The 22922-nt window shown below is 54.7% G+C and overlaps 1 protein-coding gene across 3 annotated transcripts; it reads right to left on the reverse strand.

Moving 5' to 3' along the window:
* Positions 1-524: 524 nt before the first annotated feature.
* GFRA2 (GDNF family receptor alpha 2) lies at positions 525-20955 on the reverse strand. Of its 3 annotated transcripts, none has more exons than XM_090125622.1 (9): positions 20860-20899; positions 16721-19033; positions 14588-14671; positions 11018-11366; positions 3923-4032; positions 3692-3832; positions 2745-2920; positions 1817-1870; positions 525-1553 (listed from the first exon to the last, which is right to left on the reverse strand). In XM_090125622.1, the coding sequence occupies exons 2-9, from the start codon at positions 17175-17177 to the stop codon at positions 1425-1427; spliced, it is 1500 nt and encodes a 499-aa protein (XP_089981748.1). In that variant the 5' UTR covers positions 17178-19033; positions 20860-20899; the 3' UTR covers positions 525-1424. The 3 variants fall into 3 exon arrangements, with proteins under 3 accessions (XP_089981748.1, XP_089981747.1, XP_031458095.2); XM_031602235.2 differs by having other exon boundaries at positions 526-1553; positions 16721-17035; positions 20860-20955; XM_090125621.1 differs by having other exon boundaries at positions 16721-20924.
* Positions 20956-22922: the final 1967 nt, after the last annotated feature.

A 22922-nucleotide genomic window follows, 5' to 3' on the forward strand; every position in this document is an offset into this window, starting at 1 on the left:
ACTGCGCAGAGCTGCCTGCAGGTTGGTGCTGCTGCTGCTCCGTGGTGCGAGCAGCAAGATGGGAAAAGGACTTCTGATCGGGGATGGGGGGGAAGGGAGGAACACGAGGTTTGGTGTGACCCAAATTTCAACCTTTCTTTTGGGTTTTAAGCACTATGGGGGGGGGGGGAGGAAAGGAGCACAGAGGGAAGAAGTGCTTTCAGAAACAAAGCTATTTCACATTAAAAAAAAGAGCGAGAATGTGTCAGCTCCTTTGAAATGTTTGCTTGTTTGCTCATCTCCCAGAGCCAAACAGCCAGGGAGTCGTCTGCAGCACTGCAAGACGTTGGGACTGACCCAAATCTGTGCCTCTCTACAGCTGAGCATCCCCCAGCACAGCACCAGGGCTTGGGATGCTCTATGGGACGCGGACCCCTCCTCCCCTAGGGGTGGTGCTTTGTTTTCCTCTTGGTTCTTTCTTCTTCTTTTATTATTATTACTATTATTATTATTATTATTATTTCCATTATAGACATAGTTTAAAAAAAATAAACTTTACAATAATACATTTTGTAGCCGTCGCCGTTGGAGCGCTTCCTTTTTAAAAAATAAAGAGGAAAGGAAATTTTAGAAAGCCACACCATAGATGTACATGGTTATGTATATACATACATGTCTGTAGGTATAGGTGAGTGCTATATACATACGCTATATATGTATATATAAAAGAAAACTGAGTAACATACATAGGATTCCAACCACTGCTGGGGCTGGATCCCATTCCAACCCAAATCTGGTGGAATGAAGATGGGAAACAAAGAAATAATTGAAGAAGAAGAAAAAAAGAAAAAAAAAGAGGAAAATAATAAAAAGGAAAATCTCCCCCCCTCCGAGTGACAGATAGAAAACATCAGGACAACCTCACACCGTTTCAATATTGGTTTCTTTTCTGATTTTAAAACTCTCACCAACCACGGGAAAGGAAAAGAAAATGGTCCCGGGGACGACGTGGAGCGGCGGAGCGCAGTCTGTGCCCAAAGGAGCCCCAATGGCACCGCTGTGCCGCGGCGATGCGCAAACGTCCCACGTCCCCAACGGGTCCCTGCAGCACGCTGGGTTGGTGACCCTGCAGACAGCCCCTGTCCCAGAGCTCTGCTCGTTGCCTTTTTCCCCTCCCCGGTGCCGTTGACCGCGTTGGTTCCCCTTTTGTGGGTGCCTGGGTGGGTTGTGCCGGGCTCGCGCTCGAGCGTAGAAACCCAACGCACCATTAAACGAACAAAAAGGCCAAAAAAAAAGAAAGGAAAAAAAAAAAAAAAAAGAAAACCATCAAAGTTTCCCAGCACTGTGAGGGTCCTTCTGGCCTTCTGGCATCGCTGGTGTTCCGCTTGCAGTCTGGAGCCCGAGGTGAGCGCAGCGCTCCCGAGCTGAGGATGCGGCAATCTTCCCTATAGCAGCAGCTTCAGCAGCATGATGGGCACAGCTGGAAGGATCAGGGCTGCCCGGTGCCGGCTGCCAGCTGCCTTTTGGTCCACAAAGGTCTTCTGGTCTGGCATCGTGTCCGTGGTGAGCTGGGTCTGGGATGGGGGACAGCGGGGATCAGCAGCGCGCTCAGAATTTGGGGGGGAAGCATTCAGTTTTGGGACACATCTCTTTATTATTATTATTATTATTATTATTATTATTATTATTGGCTCACTAAGCAATGAAAACAACAGTCCATGGGGAAGTGACTGTGGGTCCCCATCCATCTGCTGGTGACAGGTCCCCACCCAACTGAAGCAGATGATGGCTCCCAGCACCAGACCCCCTTCCCAAACCTCCCCTTGCCTCAAATTACCTCTGAGTAGCACAGGCTGTGCTCTTTGGACTTGTTTAGCTTCTGTCCGTGCTCCTGGAGGAGAGAAAGGAGGCTCAGGGCATGCTCATGCACGAGGGCTGCATCCCAGCTGGCTCAGGATCTTTGCTACACACTTAATTACTGTCTTTTTTTGCAACCAAAAGCTGCAAGCATGCATTCAGCCCCAGGCCCATTTGCCCTGCTGCAAATCCTCCCGTGTAGAAAGCAATGTCCCCATCCTGCTCCCATCCCAGAGCAAAGCATCAAGCCAGCAAAATGCAAGAAAACACACCTTTTCCAGATTGCCCAAAACCACATGGAGCGTAATTGGTTTTCATCCTGACCAAGCCAAGGGCATAAGTGGGGCTCTGAGCAGGGCCTGAGCATGGAGTAGGGCACAGATCCTCCTGTTCTTGCACCTCAGCCCCTGTGCTCCCAGTTTCCTTCCCCCAGCACCCAGGGGGCAGTGAAATGGAGCCGCCGACCATCTCACAGAGCCATTAACCAGAAAACAGCAGAGCTGATTACTCAAGCACCACGGATCTAATTGGAGGCTGCCCATGGGTGACACTGTGTGGGTGAAAGCAATGCTGACCACGTGCACAGCATTCACCAGGCACAGCAGTGGCTTTGCTGCAGAGCCACTTGGAGAAGGACTGTGGTGGCCATGCACATGGGGTAACAACAGCCCATCCAGACCACATCCAGCTCTTGAGCTGAGCTGGACTTCTTGGTGGGCTCAGTGATGATGGGTTGACAGTTGACTTGATGACTAGAGAATCTTTTCTAACCTTAATGATTCTGTGATCCTATGGGCACAGTGGTGATGGGTTGATGGTTGGACATGCTGATCTTAGCAGTCTTTTCCAGCTTTAATGATTCTATAATTTCCTGCACCAGCACAACTAGTCAGCTGCAGAGTTCCTACCTGGATGGAGGTGCAGGTGGTGATGATGCTCGTGTCATACATGGTGTTGCTGTCATTGATGTCATCAGGCACGGCAGGGCTTTTCTCCATCTTGGGAGGCACTGTGATGGGAGGTGAGGGGTTCTTGGGGGAGAGGTTGACATCAGTGCCGTTGCCAAAGGCTTGGATGGCGTTTCCTGAGGGTAGGAGAAGGTGTTGACGTGTGGACTTAGAAATGGGATGGGATGGGATGGGATGGGATGGGATGGGATGGGATGGGATGGGATGGGATGGGATGGGATGGGATGGGATGGGATGGGAGGGGAGGGGATGGGAGTGGAGGGGATGGGAGTGGAGGGGATGGGAGTGGAGGGGATGGGAGTGGAGGGGATGGGGATGGGGATGGGGATGGGGATGGGGATGGGGATGGGGATGGGATGGGATGGGATGGGATGGGATGGGATGGGATGGGATGGGATGGGATGGGATGGGATGGGATGGGATGGGATGGGATGGGAGGGGAGGGGATGGGAGGGGAGGGGAGGGGAGGGGATGGGAGGGGATGGGGATGGGGATGGGGATGGGGATGGGGATGGGGATGGGGATGGGGATGGGGATGGGGATGGGGATGGGATGGGAGTGGAGGGGATGGGAGTGGAGGGGATGGGAGTGGAGGGGATGGGGATGGGGATGGGGATGGGGATGGGATGGGATGGGATGGGATGGGATGGGATGGGATGGGATGGGATGGGATGGGATGGGATGGGATGGGATGGGATGGGAGGGGAGGGGATGGGAGGGAAGGGGAGGGGAGGGGAGGAGATGGGAGGGGATGGGGATGGGGATGGGGATGGGGATGGGGATGGGATGGGATGGGATGGGATGGGATGGGATGGGATGGGATGGGATGGGATGGGATGGGATGGGATGGTGTAGGGTGGGATGGGATGGATGGGGGAGAGCCTTACGGAGACAGGGGTTCTCAGTGAAGTCCCTCAGGAATTTCTCACACTCCTCCTCCAGGTTACCACTGCCCTTGCAGGAGCACCAGGGCGAGATGGTGATGCTGGTGATGCTGGCATCCACGTAGTTGGGCGTCATATCAAAACCTGCACCACATGCAGAAGAGGAAGTAAGATGAAGGTTTGGGGAGGGGTTGTGGCTGGAGGGAGCTCTCTCCCACCCATCCCAGCACTCACCAATGAGCCCTGTGTAGGAGCCCAGGCACGCCTGGTAGTTGTCCCCAGGGCAGCTGGTCAGTGACTGGAAGGAGGCCTGGCAATTGGCGTGGAAATCAGCCAGTCGGGACCTGCGAGCAGAGAGCAGGGAGAGGAAACAGGATTTCCCACTTCTGCAATGTGGGAGCAAAATCTTAAAAGTAAAAAATAAAAATAAATGAGATAGAGGAGAGAGAGATGAGAGCTGGAGGCTCAGCAGTTGCACGAACCCACGAGCACAGGGCACTCATCTCCATCCGTTGCTGCTTCCCATTCCCCTCCCATCACCACGCTGCCAACATCCCATAAACGTCACCGTCTCATCACGCTGCTCCCGGCATCATTACACGACTGTAAAATTTGACTACTTGTTTTCATCTCCCTTTGAAACGTGAAAGCTTAGAGTGCAATTAAAGCGCCTGAGGTTGAGAGAGAGATTTTTTTTCCCTTCTGTGACTGAGGTGGGAAAAAAACAAAGCAGAGAACCCAGGATTGGGATGGGCCCACGTGCCTACTGCCCTCCTCCACTTATTGAAGTGCAGACATCAGGGAGGATGAAAACGTGGTTGTATTTGGGTGTATCGGTCACCCAGCACTGCTGATAGAACCAAATCCACACCAAAAGAAATGAAATAAAATCCCATGGCTCCCATTCAGCCCCAGCACAACGCTCGGGATGGATGAACCGCATGAAGGCTGAAGAGGAGGGGAAGGATGGAGGAGAGGATGGACAGACGGTGTGGGCAGACAGATGGATGCAGAGCTTTCCCCATGGACTCGGACACCAAATGAATGGACGTGAGGCTGAGCTGTGGCCCACGTTGGATCTCAATCACACGGAGGAGCTGCTGATTTGCTGACACCGGAGATGAGACCTCGTGTTTCACAAGAGAAAATCTCCTCCGTTCCTTTTCTCGCACGTCATATAGAAAGAAGGAGGCATACATTATTTCCTTCCTTCCTTTCCCTTCCTTCTTAATTAAATGTCATCTTTGTCCAAGCAGTGATTGAATCATCCCGCGCTACCTGCCTGGAGCCATAAGAACTGATGGAAGCGAAGGCTGGAAATTGTGTTGTTTTTTAAATAGGAATGATTTGTTTTCGGGAGGTTTTTGATCAAATTAAATGGAGGAACAAATGAAGCAGTGACTGAACGAGGTAGAAGGACTCTGCAGAAATACTTTGCGTTTATCCAACGCTTCTCCGCACCGTGGGTTTCAAGTGCATTAAGGGGAAGGAGGGGGCAGATTCAGCCCCATTGCCTCATGATACATGGGGAGTGCTGGCAAACAGCAGCAATGCACCTGTAGTGGAAATGCTAAGTCATGGCTTGAAGCAGTGATGGAGCACCTGGTGGGAAGGCAGGGCCAACCCAGGGGAGCTCAGCTGCATGCAATGCAATGCACTGATTGACCTGAAGGGCTGGAGCCAGGATCCACCCCTTCCCAGCCCTCATTTGAGCAAATCCTCGCTTGCTGTAGCCTGGGACCTCACTGTTCTGCTATCATTGCTGTGCTTTCCATCGTGCTACAGCACCTCTCAACCTTGCAGGTGGGGATGTCTGCTCACTTGCATAGGAAAAGCTGGGGTCTTGCTCCCATTTGTAATATGGAGAAGAAGGGAGAGCCCACACAGGCTTTGCACTGCAGCAAATCTCTATCCCTACTCCCTTCCATGGTTTCCACTGCTGGGAGGGATTCTGGCCTCCCCCTTTGCTCTGCAGGAGATAGATTTTCCAACATCATTCCTCTCCCCAAATCAGAGGCGAAGGCACGTCAGTTCTCTTAAAGAACTGTGGCAAGTTCATCACAGAGTGCCACAAAAATTTGTCATGCTGATCCCTGGGGCCCTGCTCCTGGCTTGTAGCATCCTCTAAGGCAAATGTTATTCTTTTCATAATACATGACAAGCCAGCTGGTAATCTTTCCAGAATATCCAAGCCAGATGTCACTCTTTCCGTTGTATACAATGAGTTTGGAGTCGGTGGATGAGGCTCTAACTGCCAGGAATAAACCTTGCTGGAAGCAGCCCATGGCTTCTCAGATTTCTGCTTTTAAGTGCCCAGGCAAAAGGGAGATGGAACCGAAGCCAAGTGCATCTGAGCAGAAAGAGAGGGATTTGTGCCAAGTGCTGGCTTGTTATGCAGGGTGGCAGGTGGGCTCGGCCAGCCCCTGTCTCAAAGTGCTGGCAGCTGGGGTCAGCACAGGAGGCAGCGAGCGCAGCCATGAGGACACGAAGGAGTGGAAAAGGGAGTAGCAAAAATTCTATTTTCCCATAATTTTCTATATTTATGCATCCTCGAGCCAGCCTGAGCACTGGATTTCAAAGTTTGGGCTTCCCAAGCTGTTTCCCTTTGATGCAGCTACAAAACGTTTGATCACTGGGTAGGAGGACGTGGGTGATGCCAAGGGTTTGCTGCTGCTTTTCCCTGCCCAACTCCAGCTGACCTTCATACATCCCCCCTGAACACAAACCCCTCCAAGCCAACCCTTCCGTGGTGGAACCTTCATCTTTAGATTCTTTCCAGCCCTAATGCAAGACCCCTGCACCCATCCTGGAGCATAAGGTCGTGCCCAGGACCCACTGTGGTGGCTCATCCCCCACTCATTGTGCACTGCTGCAGGGAGCAGCCCATCCATCCCACTGCTCTCTCCCTGCGTTGCCGTGCGCAGGACTCCAGCACGACACCTCCCTCTGATACTCAAAGATACCTGCACAGCAGAGGGCTTTGATTGTTGGTTTTCTTTCTGCTTGTTGGCACATCACAATTTCTAAGCAGAAAAATCCCCGCAACAGATGCAAGGTGCCTAATTGGGTGCTAATTGTTCCCATCACCGCATGCCTATACGAAACCCGAGCCCTGCGCTGGTGATAACTCACTATCCATCAAAGCAAACAGTATCAGGCTCTTGAATATTTCATGCAGAAAATGTCCGAGATTACTCAAGACGTGTTTTTCACAGGCAATTTACAGAGAACCAAGGAAAAATGGCTTTAATAGACACCAGCACGGAGATGTGCATCAGGAACATGTCTCACCCCTGGCAGCAGATGCTCACAAGGCTACAAGATGCATAGCCCAGCAGCCCAGCCCATGAAAAAACCCCAGCTGCCCTCCACCCACCCCGCTCACTTCTCCAGTTTGTTCTCCAACAGGAGAACCCCAAAATACAGAGCAAGAAAGGCTAAGCTAACAAGAGAAAAAGAAACTGAGGATGGATGGACAGATATAGGGCTGAGTTGGGAGCTGCTAAGCAAGAAGTTTGTTCATCCAGATGTATTTTTGGGACGCTGCGTTTTGATTCATCACAGATAAGAGCGGTTCAATGATTATTTTTTTTTAATCCTCTTGCCTATGCTCAAACCCTATCATTACCCGGCAAGAGAAGGGAAGAATTAAACACACGCATCATTTGATTTTAATTGAAGGACTGTTCTATTTCATTGAACTGCTAACTAAGCCGAACAGGAGATTGTGTTTACATAAGCAAACCCTGAGTCAGTATAGACTTGCTGTCACATTAAGTCAATACTTATGAAGGCTCTCTATTTAATTATTCAGTGTGAATTGACTTATTTTGTTAAGAGTGTGCTTAGCCTTGAGCGAGGCGGCCACCAAGCCTTGATTGCTGCTGGCTGCCTCCATACATGGGCGCCCATAGGTGCCCATAGGGTGCAGGGAGCAGTACACCTCTTCCATCCTCCCTGTTCCTTCCTTTGGTGGGAACCCAAAGCCACCAGTCCTCACACATTTGATATTTAAGATGAATTTGGAGATTTTCCTCATAGGTTATTGAAGTGTGCCACTGGGACCCCACTGACCATGACATGCCCTACACAAGATCCCACTGAGATCACACTGACCATGCCATGACACACTCAAGAACCCATTTGGACCCCACTGACCATTCCATGTCCTGCTCAAAACCCTGTTGGGACCCCAGTGATGTTGACCATGCCACGTCCCACTGGAGACCCCACCGAGACCCAACTGACCACATCATATCCTACACAAAACCCTATTGGGGTCCCACTGTCCATGCCCTTGGGGCCCCATTGACCACACCGTGTCCCACTCAAGACCCTACTGACCGCTTCATATCCCACACAAGACCCCTTCGGGACCCCCTTGACCATTCCACATCCTGCTCAAGACCCTCTTGGGATCCCAATGATGTTGACCATGCTATGTCCCACTCAAGACCCCATTGACCGTGTCATATTCTACACAAGACCCCATTGAGACCCCACTGTCCTTGCCCTTGGGACCCCATTGACCACACCATGTCCCACACAAGATCCTATTGGGACCCCCTTGACTTTGCCCTCAGCACTGCTCCTCTGTGTCACTCCCAGAATGGCTGATAAATCCAGGAGCATTCTTCCCCTCCTCCTCAGATGGATGCAGACAGCTGAGCCACGCTCCTGAGCTGCTCATTACACGGTAATGAGAAAGTTGAGCTGCTGCTCTGCTGTTTATCAAGGAAACATCCATTATGGATGGCACTTTGTGCTAAACAAAGGGCGCGAAGGTTTGAAGGAACGCGTGCTGTTCCTGTTGGATCAATATGGAGCCAAACCTCCCTGAGAAAGAAATGCTTCCCCTCCCCAGGGCTTTGCACAGCTTCCAAAACACAGCCAAAATGGGATCATTTCCAGCCCAGCTCTGCAAAAACAAACCCCACTGCCGCTCCTTGGGGCACTGCTACATCCATCCCTCATCCCCAGCCACAAAAACTGCTGAAAAGCACTGAAAAATGGAGAAAACTGAGGCAACTGAACACCACCACTCTGCCTTTGGATGCCGAGGAGCTACAGTGGAGGCAGGGAAATTCTTCAGCACCGGCATCAGTGAAGCATATAAGACCAGATTATTTGTGTTCCCGACTTGCTGATGCAAGATGAAAAATACAGCAAACTGCAGCTGCTGAAATCAGCTCTTTTCTCCCCTCTCCTTCCCTTTCCCCTTAGCTGAGGTTAGTGTTTTGCAAAAGGTTTTTATATTCTGGGAGCTAAAACCTGTCCGTTGCAATCAGACACAAAGCTCGGGGAGTTTGTCAGGCTCCTCCGCCGTGCTGGGAAAAGCTTCTTGGCACAAAGAGCTGTGCAAATTGCAGCGAGCTGGGCTTGATTGCACCCTGGGAGCTGAGCCTGGGGACTGGGCATCCCATGGGGAGGGGTTGGTGGCCCCAGGGCTGCCCCTTTACAGAGCATCCCCCGCACAGAGTGCTGGACAGAGAGGGCTCCAGGCTGAAATAGCAGCAGGGCACGTTGTGTGCGCACCATGTGCCGGAGCTCTCCCCATCCCAAACAGCACCAGTGGCAAAACCCTCTGTCATCTGTAAAGCAATGTCAATCGAGAAACAAATCCTTTCCTTTTACTCCTGCAGAGAGTTCTGCTCAGGTGGTTTGGCCCGGATAGGTCACAGCTTTAAAGTGCTTTCACAGCTGCAAACACATTGAGGTCATGCGAGCTGCTGGAGCACGTCAGCATCCCCAGGGGGAGAGCATCAGCATCCCTGGCTGCCCCAAAGGTGCTTAACCCCTCCTGCACCCCAGTGCTGCAGCCTGCTCCATGCAAGCTATTCGCAGCCAGAAGCAAACCAACCCACACTCCTCAGCCCCCCCAGGGTTAGCAGGAATGGGCTGTGACCTTTGTGCAAACCCAGGTCAGATTGCACACACACACACAGGGCCCTGCGAGGGTCCCATCACGGGGAGGAAACAGCTCAGAGGAAAGCAAAGCTCTGCACACCAAACCCCAGAAATAAATGCTGGGTTTATCCACCTCTCCCCAGCCAGGCATTTCCATGCTGCTGCCAAAAAATGCATTCCCCTATGAGCAAACAGCCCCAAAGCTGCTGACGTGGGTTATTCACCTCCGCGGCACCGAACTCCTGAGCAAGCGTCTCCCACTGATGGAGAGGTGCTGCCATTAATTTGGCTGCGGCTCAGCACAGCCCTGCTATCTTTTATTCATGCACATTGGCGTATTGTATTACTTTTTGATAAAAAGCCACATTCCCACGCTTTGAACGCAGCCAGAGGAGGACCCGGAGCGCTCTTATTTATTTTGCCACCGGGCTGCGGGAACCTCCATCACCCTGATGGCACCGAGACCCTCCTCCTCGCAGGAAACTTCGTCTTGATGTGCCTGATCCGGGGCCTGGGGGGCAGCAGGAGGATTTTTTGCTGTATGAATAATGAGTTTCATAATAGAGAAGAAGCCTCATCTCCCCCCGACTTCGCTCCGCCGCACAGAAAACGGCGCGTATGGCAGCAATGAGGTTTTGCTGGGGATGCTGACAGCACAGCGATGGGATTTGGTTGGGTGTGGGCACTGAAACCACCACGGAGAGCTCTGTGCCCTTGTCATTCATTTCAAGAAAGGTCAATTAGCTGGCCTTATAGCTTGGGGAGATGGAGCAAACCACCCTCCAACCCCTGGGCTCACCTACAATGAGTGTTCCCCTCTGCTTCCTTCCCACCTTAAAGACTGAAGGCATCTCTGGCTCACAGGCTTTGCTGCCTCCTCCTATTCCGTGCATTTTGGAGATGTTACTGTACTACTAATTACAAAAAAATAAATGTGGCATCGATGAGGAAGCACTCATCTTCAAAAAGAACTAAATTTACAACATTCTGCTGCCTGGAAGAGTCAAGAGTATGGAAGTTGTAGACAAAACACGCTGAATAAAGCTCAGATTGCAAGAGCCCCATGGAATTTCCCTAGAGCAAAGGATCCCTTGTCAGAGAAACTCTGGCCTTTAAAGTGCATGTAGAGCGAAAACAAGAACAAGAAACACTCCATGTAGAGCAAAAACAAGAATAGGAGACATTTCACGTAGAGTGTAGTACGGGGGAGGAGCACCCAAACACTTGGACTGATGAAATAAGGGTGAATCACAACAAAGCCTTCTTCTCAACGCGCTCCAGGCCACCTCCCAACCCAACACCTCTCCACGAGCAACCACAGCCACGACCCTCCCTCACCGTGCACCAAACCAGGAGGAGACCCAGGAGGATGCAAAGAGCCACGCAACGAAACTGCCTCCAACCCAACCACATCCCCATTACCGGCAGAGGTGGTCGGCGCGGCACACGTTGCGCAGATCCAAGCAGTTGGGTTTCTCCTTGTCCTCGTAGGAGCAGGAGGGGACGATGGTTTGCCGCCGGCGCTCGGCGCACGCCTGGTCCTTGCAGGAGCAGAAGAGGAGGCGGTAGGTGAACTCACTGGGCACGCGGTCGAAGAACTGGCGCAGGGCTTTGTGGCATTTCCGCCGGACGCAGTGCTCGGTAGGTGAGACCTCCCTGCTGCAGGTGGAGATGTATCCCGAGCGCAGGCGCTTGCAGTTGTCGTTCAGGTTGCACGCTTTGGCCGCGTCGAGGCAGTGGTTGCTTTTGGAATTGGTGGCGGGGTCCATTCCTGCAAAGAGGGGAGAAGAGCTGAGAAGGGGGTGAAGGCAATGCGGGATGAGGGTTTGGAGGTGGGGAGGGTTTGGATTCAGTTTTCACCCAGTGCGTGATCTGGACTTTGACTTTTAATTGGGATCTGTTAATGCAGTGGGAAGACCCTTCTCCAACGTGGGAAGGGTCATCCTCCAGCACAAAAAGGGTCGATCCACACCCAGTGCACAAAGGGATGCAGTCAAGCAGCCCTCAGTGCATAACTCACGCAGTGACTTTGCAGTCGTTTTTTTTCTCTAGTTAATTATTCCAGGAATAATTATTAATTATCCAGGCTGCTCTAAAGCAGAACCATTTGCTGAACTGCACAGGGCCCAAGCAATCCCCACCAGGACCCCCAAATCCAGGTCACCCCACGAGCTCCTGGGGGAAGGATGGGGTCAGAGCTGCCACCAGCACTAAGCTGCATCCCACACCGCTGGGAATCCCAACCGTCAGCAAACACGGAGGAGAGGAGGGCACGGGAGGAGCTGAACTACCGAGCGGGAACAAGCGCTGATTTTTTCTTTATTTTTGTCAAAATGATGAATTGCCCTTGGCAGGCCAGGTGCTATTTTAAAGTCACCTGACTGCACCAGCAATTTCTCCCCTAATTTCCTCTCCTGCGCAGCCCAGCCAATTCTGTGGACTCTTCCATTGTCTCCTGCTTCCCGCTGGCAAAGACAAATGACAGCACCGAGGAGAGTTCCCTACCAGGCGTATTTGTAGGGCCCTGCTAATTAGCAAAGAGCAATCGGGTGCAGTGGAGAGTGCTGCTCCCCTCGTTGCTTTGCTTCCCATGGAGTGATGACCACAACCCAGGGAGCATTTTGGGACAGCACAGGACCAGATTTGTCTCCATTCCAGAGGTCTTAATAAACTTGGTGAGAGCATCCCAACCAGTGTGGGCATCCCAACTAGTGTGAGCATCCCAACCAGTGTGGGCATCCCAATCAGTGTGAGCATCCCAACCAGTGTGGGCATCCCAACCAGTGTGAGCATCCCAACCAGTGTGGGCATCCCAACCAGTGTGGGCATCCCAACCAGTGTGGGCATCCCAACTTGATGTGGGCATCTCAACACAGATGATCACAAGCACCACCTGCATTAACAGATCCCAATTAAAAGTCAAAGCACGACACCCTTCCCTTAGTTTTGTCCCATGCAAACTCCCAGTTCCTACACCCCATAGGTGACCCCATACGCACACCCAGCATCATCCCTGAGCTGCTCTCAGGATGCCACCAAGTGTCACCTGTGTGATGAATGCCCCACATGGGAGCAGGGCGAGGAGCTCGATATGACATGCATAAAGTGAGTCCTTATGATATATGATTTATAAGCAGATCTGCCTTGAAAAATAGTGCGAGAAGCAGGAAGGTCGTCTGAGCTAAGAGAGATGTTTTAGCTGGAGATGAGAGGAATAAAGCTGTGAGGGGGGGAGAAAGGAGCAAAGATGAGACATAGAGGGCTTTGCAGCCCCAGAATGGGGTTGGGGCCGGAATTTGACTGCAGGAGCCCACCAAGCCTGCCATGCAATGGGTTCCCTCCAGCTGAGGATGGAGGCAGCTCATGACTCTGATGCCAGCAGAACAGAAAGGGGAAAAGGATTTGAAGAGGATGGGTGAAGTGTGGCCTTCATTCCTGCTCCAAGTCAGCTCCTGCTCGGCACTGGGATTCACAGAGCACCCGTGGGCTCTGTGCAAAGCGCCGACTTATTGCCTAATCCTCCTGAGCAGCTGCTGCCCTGCCCCGGACCTGCAGGGACCTGGCTGCATGCTAATGGAGCGGCTGCTCGGGAGCGCAGCGTTTCTGGGGAGCTCATTAATAAAGCACAAGCATGAAAATTTCATGAGGCAGAAAGGGAAGGAGGGCCGCGGAGCGCTGGGGGACGCGGTGCCACCGGCCGACCCCTGGGCATAGGATGAGGATGGGGGAAGGAGGAGGAGGGTGAGGAAGGCAGCGCTGCTCCGTGATGCCCATTGCTTTTGTGGGACGACCCCAAAGCTTCCAAGCAAAGGGCTGGGAGCTGTGAGAAGCAGAGCTGTGCAAACCTTGGCACCGATCCGCGCTCCCCGCGCAGCCCTGGGCGATGCACTTGATCCTGCTGCTCCAATTCCCCCTCATGCCAGCAACCAGAGCTGAGGTTTTCCCCTCCTTCCCCTCTCTTGCTTTGCATGCAGGCTGCCTCTTCTGCAGGGTGCTCTGCGAGCATCCTCACCTGCTGCTCTGCCTTCCGGGACCCCCAACCTCCCGCTCCCCCCTTATGCCCACACAGAGCATTGCTCCCTGCTTCCCCAGCCCCTTCCTTCCAGCAGGGTAATGTAATCCCCTGCTATCCCCATAGGCAATTAGCAGCGTGCCGGCTCAGCCTTGTTATCCAGAAACAACAAGAGCAGCTCATTTGCTTCGAGCACACGGCTGCCCTCACCCCCAGCCCTGCTTAAATCCTGCATAGGAGGGGGGGTGGAGAAGGGCTGGGATGGGAGCAGCAAGCCCACCCCCATGGCCATGGCAGAACATCCCATTCCCCTTCCCCAAAAGGCAGAGAGGTTTCCTTCTGCTCTCGCTTTGCTTTTATGAATAAATCAGCCCGTGAGCGTTTAATCCCCCGCTCCAGACACTCCGCTTCTCATACTTTCCAGCAGCTAAAATATTTCCTTGATGGTAATGTAATCCAAAAAGGCGTGCGGGAGAGGGGAGGAGGTGGCATCGCCTCCTGATCCAGTGCTGAGCACCCAAACCCCTTCAGGTGATGGCAAAAAGGGTCCCCCAAGGCGTGGAGGGTTCCCAGGGGGTATGCAGGGTCCCCAAAGCCCCCATCTGGCTCTGAAGAAAAGGGTTCAGAGGAGAAGGAGAAGCCACGGAGCTGCTGACCTAAATTTGAAAGAGGGTTGTCATGGAAATAGATGGCAAAAAGGAAATTCCTAATGGACCTGTGTGGGGTTTGGGCTCCCAAGAGCTCCGAGGGGCTCTGAGCAGCATCTCTGGGGTTGAGAGAGCAAGCATCGCCCCTCAGCACCAGCTCTGCCAGCAGAGAGATGCCCAAAGCATGAGGGAGATGCAAATGGGGGAGTGGGGAGGGCTGGAGATGCCATGGACCCAACCACGGCTGCAGGTCTCATTGGCACGGAGCTCAGCTGCAAGATATATTCATGGGTGAGAGAGGATAAAGCAGGGGCAGCACGCTGGATGGATTACCTGAGAAAATTGAAGCGAGTCTGAATATATCAGAGAGACGAGAGGTGATCGGCTCGTAGGGGGAAGCTTCATAAAACTCTTCTCCTGGAGTGGGGCGGGGAGGAAGAGAAAAGGGAGAGAAAGCAAATGAAAGACCCAAAAAAAGCAAATGAAAGACCCCAAAAAAGCAAATGAAAGACCCCAAAAAGCAAATGAAAGACCCCAAAAAGCAAATGAAAGAGAAGGAGCGCAGCCACTCTGAGCATCTCCCTCCTGCAGTCGGGGAAGGGCAAAGCAAAAAGGGGGTTGGGGGCTCTGCAAGGGTTGGGGGGGCCCTTGTGGGGCTGCTCAGGTCAGCTTGGTGCCAGCAGCTGCCTGGTGTCCGGATTTGGGTTTGGCAGAAGCTCAGTCCATCCTTTCCATTCAGAATGAAAGGTCGGTGCTCCAGCTGCAGGATGGAGGTTTGGGGCTTGCGCTCAGTGCTGGATTATTAATTATTTTCCATTTTTTATATGGGAAAAAAAAAAAAAAAGCATAAAAAAAGCATTTCCTTACTCAAAGCAAAGCACTGCCATGAAATGCTTTCCACCCTGCGCTTGGTGCAGCCCCACGAGGTGATGTCAGGAGAGCCGCCCGCAGCTCCCGCCAGAGGAAATGCTCTCCTCCAACCCCACCGGCCACAAGGTTTAAAGAATAATAACATATACAAATATGTATACAAAAAAGAAATCAATGGCCAGGCTGGGAAAGCCCAGCCTGAGGCTGACCTGCAGCCCAGAGCATTGATTTCCATGGGACCTTTGGGCAGAGTCCTGCACCCTGTGGTGATGCTGGGCGCTGCTATGGGGCAGGGGATGCTTCTGCTGTCACTGCTGGTGGGAAAGGAGCGTGCTCTGAGCTCCGTGTCCTCCCATTCTGCTGGGTTTCCCAATGCCCCGATGACAAATTGCACCTTTATTAAAGTGCATTTAGGAAACGCTGTAACCTCTCGCTATATTGCTTTGCCGATGCAATAAATAATTAAATACCAGCTGAACCCTGCTGCTCGCTAGGAAAATTAGCCAGCATTAGAAGGGCAGTGGACTTTTCTTGAGCTCACCGAGATGCAATTAACCTCCAGGAGTGGAAGCAGCACTCCTTAATGGTAGCTGCTGCCCAAGGGCTGGGGTGCAGCATACTTCTGAGAGGCACGAGGTTGGGCTCTGCCTTGGGCTCCGTGCAGTGTTCCACCCCCTGCTCTGTGCACACAGCCCCCAACCTCTCTCCTCCAAAAATGGGACATCTCCCATTTTCCCATCGCCATCAAGACCCCCTCCATTCCCTCTCTGAAGGAAGGCTGCTAACGAGGGGCAGGGAGCAATTAGCAGCAATTCCTACTCTGGGTCAGTTTTGGGATTGCCCATCCCTGCACTGATCCAGCTCAGAGGGATGCTCTGCCCTCCACCAGGACGGGCTGCTCCTGTGCCAGAGTGTGTTCTGTCCCCCAAAATCGGAAGGAGGAGGCTCAGAACCACCCAGCACCCGATGGCAGGGCAAAGCACAGAGGGTTGAGGGCTGTGCCCCACTGCCTCCAGGCAGCAGATAACGCTGCCTTCTGTGAACAAACCAGTGCTGCTCTGGCAAAATCCAATTTCAATTACCTGCGCTGCTGCGGTCTCTGATTTATGCCTTCACTGGGCTGCAATCAGGACTGCCTCCGAGGGCTGCGATATCCCTCTGCTTCCACCCCTTCTGAGCGAGGTTAGAGGGGTTTGGGGGCCATAGGGTTCAACCTCTTCACCCAGGGGGGGCCCATGGACCCCGCAGTGCTGCAAGGACCTCAGTCTCAGCACTGGGCTCACTGGGAAGGGTGAGCAGCAGCGGAAGGGGAAATGATCTCAGGAAACCCTCACCTGCACTTTACCTCTGCAGAATTCATGGTGTTTAAAATGAAAACGGCAGACACAGGGATTGCCCAAATCCATGGGAAAAAGCCCCATTTCTTCCAGCATTTATGGCAAGCGAGATCTGGAACAGCTGCCCTCATTCCAGGCAGCAGAGAAGGGTCCCCAACCTCTTGCAGGGTGGAATGAGGGAAGAGCATCCTCACACCCTCCCCCCATCAGCATCCTCCAAGCGCTCTCCCCATGCAAATCCCACCCCAACATCCCATACCTTCGGCCAGCCCGAGGTGTATACTCCAGTAGATCTGAAGGCACTGAAGCTCCTTTTTCATGCCCCTCTTGCAATGGCAGTCGTACAGCGGGCTTTCCTGCAGCACCTCCAGGGCTGCCTGGCATTCCTTGTTGGCCAGCATGGTGTTACGGTCTCGTCCCGCCAGGCACTGCCGCAGGGTGCGGTACCTGGAGCTGCAGCTGCCCTCGGATGCACACAGCTCACTGGCACGCACGCAGTCCACCGGCACCCGCCAGCCCTGCGGGTCCTGCCCGGGGGGAGACGGGGGGGCGGCCAGCGAGCGGAGGGTCTCATCTGAGCGTGGGGAGATGGGGGGAGAGATGAGGGCAAAAAGAGGTGAGGGGGAGCTCAAAAGGGAGGGCTTCGTACCCAGTGCCCCCTCTCCAACCCCATCCATCCGCCTCTGTCCCGTTGCAGGAGGATGGGCTGATCCCATCCCCGTATCTGAGGGATTTGGGAGCTGCCTTTGTGGTGGTTCCCATCACACTCAGCCCTTTGGAAGCCATGCACTGCTCCAGATATGGAGCACATCCCATTGCTTCTCCCCAACCCTGAGCATCCTTCTACTTTTTCCCAACACCGCTGTGTCCTCTGCAGACAGCAGCCTCGGGGTGGGGGTTGGGGGGTGCAAAACACGGCCATATGTGATGGATGGGCTGGAGGGAGCAGCTGGGCTCTGTGCAACCGCTGTGCCCCTACAGCATGGCCATGCCATAGCGATGGGAATGGGGTGAGCACATTGCACACATTGCACATTGAGAACAAGGGGCCTCTCTGCTCGTATTGAAAGCAAACAGCAACGAAACGCAGCGTGCTCCCAGCCCTGGTGATGGGGAGGCAACACGCTGTGCTTGACCTCTGCGGAGTTCAAGGGAAGCAGCGTGTGGATCTGACACCCCCCCATCTGCACCCTCCCCACTGTGTGCTGCTGTTTTTAGTTCGCAGCCCGGCGTTTGCAGCCTTGCCACGGGATTTTTAGGGCATCTGACTCATGGTTCTGAGCGCTCGGGCTTGGCAGGGCTGTGGTTTGGTGTGGTGCAAGCTGTGCCCCCAGCACGGCCCCCCTGCCTGCCTTTGGGATGTGGCCGTGCTCCAGCCCCATCCCTGCATGGCCACTGCCTCCACTGGCCACCAGCCCTGTGCCCTCCCCTCACTAAAAGGCATTTCTTGTGCTCTCAGTTGGGTTTTGTTGGTTGTTTTTTTTTTTTTTTGCTTTCCAAATAATTCTCACTGTCTCGACCCCAGGAAGGGCTGCGAGCTGCTCACAGAGGCACGAGGATGGGCTGCAATGGCATCGTGCGTCTCCAAAGCCACAATGGAGACAGGGAGGAGAATGCAGAGCTTCCACCATTCCTGAGCCCACCTGCAACCTCGGGATGGGCGCAGTGGGACCTGGAGGGTCCCCATGGAGGGACACCCCACCTGGTGCCCCGCTGTGCCCTGCTTTGGGAACAGCCAACATCAGCCTCCAGCTCCAAGCCCCCGAGCTCGGCCGGGTACTGCGTGGGGACAGTGACACCTACAGGCATGTGACAAGGGCCACCTGTGTCCACTTGGCCACGCGGGTTGCTCCATGTCCCCAGCAGCGTGCCACAGAGCCAGTGCAAGGCCATGGGGGGGATAAGGGGCACTGAGGGCTTTGCGGCTCAGGGAGCAATGCAGGGTGTGGGCACGGGCAGCACCACCCTGTGAGAGCACATCTGCTGCCCACCATCCGGCCATGGAATGATGCCATCCTGCTGGGCTCCATCCGACGTCCCCGAGAGAAATCCCACGTTACATCCAATGCGGGGCGGCACGCAGCCGGTCACGATTATATTCCACAGGGGAGGTGGGCAGGATCCGCGCACCATGGGGGAGAAAGAGGCATCCCAAATGCTGCCTGAGGCAGAAACACAGCGAGGTGGGCAGGCACACAAGCTCTTGGCCATGAGATGGGTGAGGTTGTGTTCAGCACGGGGCCGGCACCGCATCCTTGCAGATGGGGAAACTGCAGCTTGACACTGAGCTGGGACACGCTGCCGCTGCTTCAGGATGTGCAGAGCCATCCCATAGCTCAGCTTCTCCGGTTGCACATCCTTCCAGCTCCTGAGCAAACCCACAGCTCAGCTGCACGTTTTTCTGCTGATGCCACGAAGCCTCTTTGCACGCCCTTGGTGTGAAGCCTCTCCTCCGGCCGCGCTCCCACCTCCTTGCTCCGCGTGCTGGGATGATGCAGGAAGGGCGACAGCATTGCTCTGATGCAAAAGGTGCTGGGGCACATGGAGCATCCTCACAAGGGTCGGTGGCACCCTGGGCAGCGAGGTGCTGGGGTGGGCATACAGCGGTTCCAGGCGGGGAGCTCAGCAGTAAATCCACCCACTGACCGCATACTGCGCTCCCACGGCCCCAGGGCACAACCCCAGCAGATTCCCATCGCCGTCCCCTTTTGGCAGCACAGATCTTTCCCCTAAACCCACTGGATCAGAAGGCACGGAGGCTTTTTTTTTCCTTGCACTTCACCTCCTGCTGCCTCACGGCACCACCAAGCGGGGCAAAACCCCCCAAACCTCCCCAGAGCTGCGAGGTCAGGATGGAGGAGCACGCAATTGCTAAACTCACATCAATAAAACATCTGCGGAGAATTTCAACCTAATCCCATCCATCCCTGGGGTGCTGCTGGAGCACGACGCGGGTTTGCAGGCGGATGCACGAGGCTCCAGCATTCAGCAAGCAGTGCGACCGCCCCGCTGTGCTCTGCAGCCTCTTTTTTCCCCTCTTTGCAATGCACATTTCCTTTTGGCGGCCGTGCCAGAGACCTCCGGGCGCAGACAGCGTTAGGAGGTGAATGTTTATCCTCACAACTTGGCGATAAATAAAAGGTGCTGCTGAGGAGCACGCAGCCTCGCTACTGCACGAGCGATCGTGTTATCCCCAACCAAAAGGGATTTTTTTTTGCCTCTCCAGGAAGAAAAGCGCTGATGCTGAGAGCTGGGCTCCTTCCTGCCCACCCCAAAGCATGGGGATGGGGATGGGGGCAGAGGGTCTGGCTTTCAGATAACCCAATGCCTCAAGGATGCACCCAATGCTCCTCATCCCGAAGGTGCCCATCCTTTGGAAGCTCCTCATCACACATCTCCCACTGAGCCCAAGGAGCACCCACACCGCTGCCCCCCAGCAGCCCCCAAACTCACCCCACTTCGCGCTGCCTGGCTGGAAGCCTCACGCTCCCCCCACCCAACAGCCCTACAGGGAAGGACGCCCCAAATCAGGGCTCTGATTTCTCCCACCCCACACAGCAGCACGGGACCCCAGCAGCGTGGCTCTCCTTCCCCTCCTCACAATGGGGACAGCGCATCCCCACAGCCGCACATCCCCGGCGGTGCTGAACGCCGCACACCCGGAGGGTCCCCGCACACACGGGGGGCTCTGTGTGTCGAAATCCACCTCTCCCATCCCCTCACCCCGTGGCTGCTCCCGGGCTGTGTTACAGCAGGGCAATGGGATGGCGGTTGAGTGCTGGAGCACAGCTGGAGCACAGCACGCAACCAAACCGCGTTCCTACGGATTTCAGGACCAAAACGCACTTTCCTGATTTCCTCTTCCCGATTTCCTCCCTTCTCACCCCTCGGCCTCCGACTTTTCTCCCTTCCCTCCGCTTTTTTTGGCTGTGCCGTCCGCAGCTCCGCGTTGGGCTGCCCTACAGCCGCTCCTGGCACAGCCGGAGCTCCGAATAACGCGCACACGGACGAAAGCAGAGCGCACGGATTGCAGCAGCGGGGACGGCAATTCCCTGCGCTCTCACACATGCAATCGGCTCAACTTTCCCGAGCGACTCCGAACGCTGCGCTTGGAAGGCATTGCAAGGAATAGGGGGAACGAAGGCAAAAGGGGGAAGCAGAACCCAAAATGCAAAGACAGCGCTGCGAGGAGAGGGGACGGGAGGCTGCCGCACGCCGATGGCTGATCCCGCTGCTCCCTGGGGCACGGCCCTGCGAACCGGGGCTTTATCCCCGCCTTAAGTTGGATGGAGATCGGGAAAATCGAGCTGCCCTCGGCTGAATTCCTGCTCCCGGTGCAGGCGCAGAGCGCGGAGGGGAGGACTCGCACCGCTGCCCTCCGTCCCCGGTGCCACTCACCTACAAAGAGGACGATGCAGAAGGCGTTGGCCAAAATCATGTTAGTACATCCACGAGTTCCTCCACGTGCGTTAAAAAAAAAAAAAAAAAAAAAGGGAAAAAAAAAAACCAAAAAAAAAAAAACAACGGGGGGTGGTGAGGAAAAAAAAAAAAAAAAAAAAAAGGAAGAAAACGAAGACAATTCCCAACGCGATTCTCCAGATAGATCCCAAATCCGGGTGAGGAGCGCTGCGGAGGAGCGCGGTGTGCGCTGAGCCCGTTGCGGGGCCGCTCAGCCCCGTCCCGCCGCCTCCCGCATCCCCATCGCCTCCCGCATCCCCATCGCCTCCCGCATCCCCATCGCCTCCCGCAGCCCCCGGCCCCGCTGCTCTCGCCGAGCGCCGGCGGCGGAGGAGAAGGGGCAGAGCCGGCGGTGCCGCCCGTCCCTCCCTCCCTCCCGCCCCGGCCCGGCCCTCCCCGCCGCTCTCCGCCCCTCCGCGGGGTTCGGGCGCAGCGCAGCGCGGGGGGAGCGCGGCCGCGGGCGCCCTTCCGTCGCCCTTCTGTAGGGCTGGGGACGGGGCTGCGCCCAGAGCGCGGCTGGGAGACGCCCGGCTCTTCTTCCCCCATCCCTGCACCTCCGTGTCCCTCCAACCTATCGCCCCTTCATCCCTACTCCTTGTGATCCTCCATCCCTGTATCCCCGTCCCTCCACCCCCCATCCCTCCATCCCTGTATCCCCCCATCCCCCAATCCCTCCGTCCCAGTGTTACTCTGTCCCCATATCTCCTCAACCATGTGCCCCCAACCACACCCCACTCCACCCCCCATCTCTCCACCCCCCTGCAGCTGCAAAGCACAATGGGGGACCCGAGGTGACTCCTCTGTGGTGCAGACCCCCATCTCCCCCCGTTCCCCTTCTCCTTTCCCAGCCCTGGTCCCTGCACCGTGGGGGTGGCGATGGGGGGACCTGGTGGGTCATGGGGGTCTGATGGGATCAGGATGGGATGGGGATAGGGTGGGCATGAGGATGGGGATGGGGATGGAATGGAATGGGATGGAATGGGATGGGATGGGATGGGATGGGATGGGATGGGATGGGATGGGATGGGATGGGATGGGATGGGATGGGATGGGATGGGATGGGATGGAGTAGGATGGGAATGAGGATAGGATGGGGATAGGAATCAGGATGGGATGGGGACAGGGATGAGGATGGGGATGGGATGGGGATGGAGATGGGGATGGGGATGGAGATGGAGATGATGGAGATGGGGGTGGGGTTGGGAGCACCTCTCTGCCTCTACCTGGAGCTGATAAGGGATCTCCCCACACAACCTTGCCCCTGGCAGCGAGGTGCTGGCACAGCTCACCGTGCTGGGTGAAGATGCAGAAAGGAAGATGGGGATGGCACGAACAACAGATCAGAGCAATAATCGTTAGCGAGGCTTCCTGTTTAACATCCCTTCCTGTCCTACTCTTCTCCTGTTCTTTGCTCTCCTTTGCTTGTCTTTGCAAAAAAAAAAAAAAAAAAAAAAAAAAGCCAAACACCAAAAAGCGCACAGCAGCTTAGCAGGATGTGACTGTGCTTCACGGAGCCTAAATGCAGACAGCAGTGCCAAGCAGTGTCCTTAACTGCCCGGCATCACTTTGATTTTGTCAGCTCTCGTCGCACCGTGTGCTAACACTTGTCTTCCTGCTGCAGGGTTATCCCCCAGTGCCAGTCCTGACGAGACAAAACCTCTCTTCGTTCTGTCCTTGTCCCCATATCCCTGCCCTAATTCCCTGAGCTGAAGGGTGGCTGCTTTGTGTGGGGTTGTTGCAGGAATCTGTGGGGTTAATCTCACCCCTCTCCTTGCTGCATTATCCCAGTGAGGATTTCAGGCCCTGGGAGCCCCTCCAGCCAAGGGGGGCCCTGAGTGTGCAGCTGTGACTGGGGGTCGTGCTGGGTGGCACTCTGCTGTAGAGGGAGGTGCAACACACACAAGGAGGTTTTTGGGGATGTGGGATGCAGGAGGGAGGCTGAGCCTTCAGGGAGGGCTGATTTGGGATCAAAGGAGTGTGCACTAATACAGCCCTGCACGTAT

The sequence above is a fragment of the Phasianus colchicus genome, chromosome 27 (genome assembly GCF_987193195.1).
Source record: "Phasianus colchicus chromosome 27, bPhaCol1.hap1.1, whole genome shotgun sequence".
In the NCBI taxonomy this organism is placed as follows: Eukaryota; Metazoa; Chordata; class Aves; order Galliformes; family Phasianidae; genus Phasianus; species Phasianus colchicus.